This window comes from Montipora capricornis, chromosome 3 (genome assembly GCF_036669925.1).
Source record: "Montipora capricornis isolate CH-2021 chromosome 3, ASM3666992v2, whole genome shotgun sequence".
Classification (NCBI taxonomy): Eukaryota; Metazoa; Cnidaria; class Anthozoa; order Scleractinia; family Acroporidae; genus Montipora; species Montipora capricornis.
In genome coordinates this window covers 66,883,995-66,888,692 of record NC_090885.1, presented here as the reverse complement: position 1 = coordinate 66,888,692, position 4,698 = coordinate 66,883,995, and the positions used below count along the sequence as shown (strand labels likewise).

At 39.1% G+C, this 4,698-nt stretch overlaps 1 protein-coding gene across 1 annotated transcript in view; it reads left to right on the top strand.

Moving 5' to 3' along the window:
* The window catches only part of LOC138040734 (zinc finger protein 709-like), a 20,434-nt gene extending 16,353 nt beyond the window's left edge, over positions 1-4,081 (top strand). The window contains exon 3 of the mRNA XM_068886413.1: positions 310-4,081. Coding sequence (XP_068742514.1) covers positions 310-1,810 — 1,501 coding nt within the window. The 3' untranslated portion in view covers positions 1,811-4,081. The remainder of the gene's footprint in view (positions 1-309) is intronic.
* The last annotated feature ends 617 nt before the right edge of the window (positions 4,082-4,698 follow it).

Here is a 4,698-nt window from a genome sequence, read left to right as displayed (position 1 = left end):
ATGCCAAATTTCTTTCCGCGAACATCAATGTACTTGTTATTTATGTAAATAGTATTTTAATGTACTGTATATAATATATGATTTTTTTTTTTTTCTCAGAGAAATTAACTATACACCTACTCTTGTAAATCCGTGGTGAAATAAAGGTGATGTTATGATGTTATCACCATTATCATTAGTGTTTTTTCAGTTACGAAATGAAGTTTTGCGAGAAGTGCATGTAAATCCACTTCAGTCTTGTTCAGAGTGTCGAAAATAAGTTTTAACTTTCGAAAAATAGTATTGATATTTTTTCCGCTTTCGTTTTAGTTTAGTGTCTGATGAGATCACAAGAATGACGTCATTATCAGTTACGCGCGAGAATAGTCGTCAAGCTAACATGGGTTCTCAGTGCAAACAAATCAGCTTTCCTGCGAAACGCGGAAAACAAACCAAACTTAAAAATGCGAATATTGGAGAGACGCGGTATCAGTGCAAGCGGTGCTGCAAGTTGTTTAGCCAAGCAGGACTTTTAAGGAGACATTACAGAATCCATACTGGAGAGAAGGCTTACGAATGCAAACAATGTGGCAAGTGTTTTAGCCAAAAAGGAAATTTAAGGCAACATGAAAAAGTCCATACTGGAGAGAAGGGTTACGAATGCAAACAATGTGGCAAGTGTTTTAGCGTAATAGGAAATTTAAGGCAACATGAAAGAGTCCATACTGGAGAGAAGCCTTACGAATGCAAACATTGTGGCAAGTGTTTTAGCGTAGCAGGAAGTTTAAGAAAACATGAAAGAGTCCATACTGGAGAGAAGCCTTACGAATGCAAACAATGTGGCAAGTGTTTTAGCGTAGCAGGAAATTTAAGAAAACATGAAAGAGTCCATACTGGAGAGAAGCCTTACGAATGCAAGCATTGTCACAAGTGTTTTACCCAAGCAGGAACTTTAAAGATGCATGAGAGAGTCCATACTGGAGAGACGCCTTACGAATGCAAACAATGTGGCAAGTATTTTAGCGTAGCAGGAAGTTTAAGAAGACATGAAAGAGTCCATACCGGAGAGAAGCCTTACGAATGCAAACAATGTGGCAAATCTTTTAGCGACACAGGACATTTAAGGGAACATGAAAGAGTCCATACTGGAGAGAAGCCTTATGAATGCAAACAATGTGGCAAGTGTTTTAGCAATGCAGGAAATTTAAGACAACATAAAAGAGTCCATACTGGAGAGAAGCCTTACGATTGCAAACAATGTGGCAAATGTTTTAGCGAAACAGGAAGTTTAAGAAGACATGAAAGAGTCCATACTGGAGAGAAGCCTTACGAATGCAAACATTGTGGCAAGTGTTTTAGCGGAAAAGGAAATTTAAGGCAACATGAAAGAGTCCATACTGGAGAGAAGCCTTACGAATGCAAACAATGTGGCAAGTGTTTTAGCGTAGCAGGGGATTTAACCAAACATGAAAGAGTCCATACTGGAGAGAAGCCTTACGAATGCAAACATTGTGGCAAGTGTTTTATCCAAGCAGGAAGTTTAACCAGACATGAAAGATTACATACTGGAGAGAAACGTTACGATCGTAAGGAGTGCAGAAGCTCTTTGCATGGCAGAAAAAGTGTCAGAAAATATGAAAAACGTCAAAAACGTTCTGCAACTACAAATGAACTGGAAGTAGAAATACATCACCCCTGCATTACCCGAGAACGTCGTTCGAACCAGGGGGAAAAACACAGCTGTTGGCTTTGCCAGGAGGAGTTGAACAGCGAGGAGCTTCTTCTTGCACACTACCAAAATCATATGACATTTGAGGAGCCGTCAACTTAAGTCGCTTTGGTGTGTTTTGGTTTCGATAAATTTCATTTTATGCTGGTTGCTGATTCGAGTTCAGTGAAATTTACCTCGTTTACTAATGATAGTCAAAAAGATGCCTTTTTGATTATAGCATTATATTAGAAGATTTCGCTGGATTATGCATTCCTGCTATTACTAGCAGTTTTTAGTGGTGAACTGAAAATGTACAATGATTTGTCTTGTATTTTACAAGGAAAGCAGTTGTACAAGCAGTACTTGGTCTCTTTCTTCGAAAGAGGTAGAAAAAGTTGAGAAAGGAGGAACTCCTTTTTGTGCACTATCAAAATCATATGACGTTTGAAGAACGGTCAACTTTAAGCCACTTTGGCGGCGGGTTTTGGTTTCGAAAACTAATGGAGACGTCTTTTTGTTTCAAAAGAAAGTAATGTCTTGCTCCTATTTACGGATAGTAGTATTTGAAAATCCAAAGTGACAAAGGTATACCAGGTTTTGTCTCTAGTAGTCCCTAATTAGGATCAGTGCATTATATGAGGGTCTCAATGGGGTAGTGGCCTTTACGGTTAACGGTTGAAGTTTTGGCTTTTTTTAGAGCGAGCAGTTATTCTTTCGCCGTTACGGCGTACAGGAAAGTTAAATATTAATTTCCTTTGTCTTAAGAGTTAAATAATTTATTAATAGACCTTTCTTTCTTTTTTCAAACCAAAAATTCAAGTGTTGGGACGGTCACCATCTTCTAATGAATGAATTAAGCAAAGTAGTAATTAAATATTGGGTACGGCATACTGTTGAAGGATTCCTCCTATATTGCACCTTATTCTCCAGTAGTTAAATTACAAAATAAGAAACAAGACCCTTCGAATTAATGATGATGTTCCTTTAATGGAACCCATTTTACTTCTCATTATGCATCCTTACGTTTACTAAAATTCCCTGATATTGTCAAACTTATTACTTGCCTGTTTTTTTATGATTTCCTATATTGGAATAAGTTTCCTACTTTCACTCTGACTCAGAGGAACATAGGTATAATACTCGTACTGCTTCTTCTGATCTAGTTGTGATTGAATCATTCAGAACCAATTTAAGGAGATTTTGCCCGTCTGTTATTGGCAGATACTTTTGATTTTATTGGAAATTCGCTATGAACCGTCAAAAAAAATTCATTCAAACATGACTATGTTGCTCCGTATTAATTAATTACTATTTATAAATATTTGTTTCATGTCCAGTTTTCAATAATATTTGCAATATTTACGAGACGGGGCCAACGGTTTAAAGTCCATATCCGAGAGGACTTAAAAGGTGGCAATTTCTCCTCAGTTATTTTAGGACCCTGAGTGTTGATCCAGCCGGAGTCGAACTCACGACCTCTCGCATGGTATCCCGGTGCAACCTACTGAGCCACTGGTGCATGAATGCTTGTTAGACCTGCATGGGGCCCGTTTCTCGAAAGTCCATGAACTTTTCGGGCGTGTTTAGGTGACACAAAACGCCTTGTATTTAAAAAAATGGAAATATTTCAAGTCACGAAACTTTGCAATAGTCTTGTTCTCTCTGACAACGAAAACGTGTTAACAGATAAGCTTTTCAAGACAAGTGGATCGTAGTTTTTCAAATTGCTTTTCGGGCCCAAAACGTTTACGGGACTTTCGAGAAACGTGCCCCTGGTCAGTTGCAAAGAGCACTCGAGCCGGCTCTTCCAGCAGCATCAAGCTTTACATACACTGCTCGATATAGACATCGTTTGAATTTCACACACATGCACACTGGTTGAAGAAATTGGAGAAGATCTAAAAATGGCTGAAACAAACTGTTCACTTGATTAGACTACAAAAATCCAGACAGTTGACTCCGGGGTCGCGACCAGCCTGGGTCAACTGTTCATACGTAACCGAATTTTTCGCGCGCTTTGAGCAATACGAATTTGGATTGGTTCGTTGCGCTGTTTGCACCTGCCGTGATTGGTCGAAGTAATTACTTATGTATTGGTTTTACGACACTCATTTGAAACTCGCTCTATTCCTCTAACAAATTTGGTCCCAAAGAATATTTACCCGTAGCTATCTGGTATAGGTGAATAGTTGCAAGTCTTGTGGAAATCGTATTGAGTGGCGGATCTAGGGGAGGGGCCCAGAGGGCCTCCCCCTCCACTCCCCCACCTTACTTTTTTATAGTAAAAGTAACGCCCTTTTAAAATGTCTTGCTGTTGCAGGCAGTCGTTAATGAGAGTTTAATAAGAAGCATTCAGTTTCTTTTTTTTAAACTTGGTTTACTCAGTCTCGTTCCTTTGTGCATTTGGAAGAACTTTGAACTGAAAATGTTAGATAATGTCACAGGAACTACATACGGGCATTAAAGTTGTCGTTACTCACAGTATGGCTTCCCAACTCCTTGTGCAGTCCATAACACAACCCAAGGTGATCAAAAAGCACAGCTTTCGGCTTTCTGCGAAGGAATTGACCAGCAAGGAATTTCTCCTCGCTCACTGCTAGTCATGTCATGTCGTCGTCAACTTGAACTACATGAAAGACTACTATCTCGCATCTTTTGTCATATTTCCATGGTATCCTAAGTTTAAACGCGAAGATGCTGTTGGCGATATAATCTGATCTTTAGAAGTCGTGCCAGCAGAGGCCCTTTGACTCACTCGTTGATACTACGAAACAGATCTTTTTCTGAGGCTCATTTGTCAGAAGGAAAAAATTCCTGTCATCTGTAGAACAAATAGGCACGCGTTGCGTTCGTGTGGTAATGCAGTAACACAGCGCTTTATTCCATATTGTCAACTGAGCTGCGTTTTGTCTTCCAGGATATTCAAGTTCAATATGTAGCTCTAATAGTACACGATATTGTTTTGGTATTGTATATCATTGTCGTGTCATGGTAAAAGTCTTAGGTAA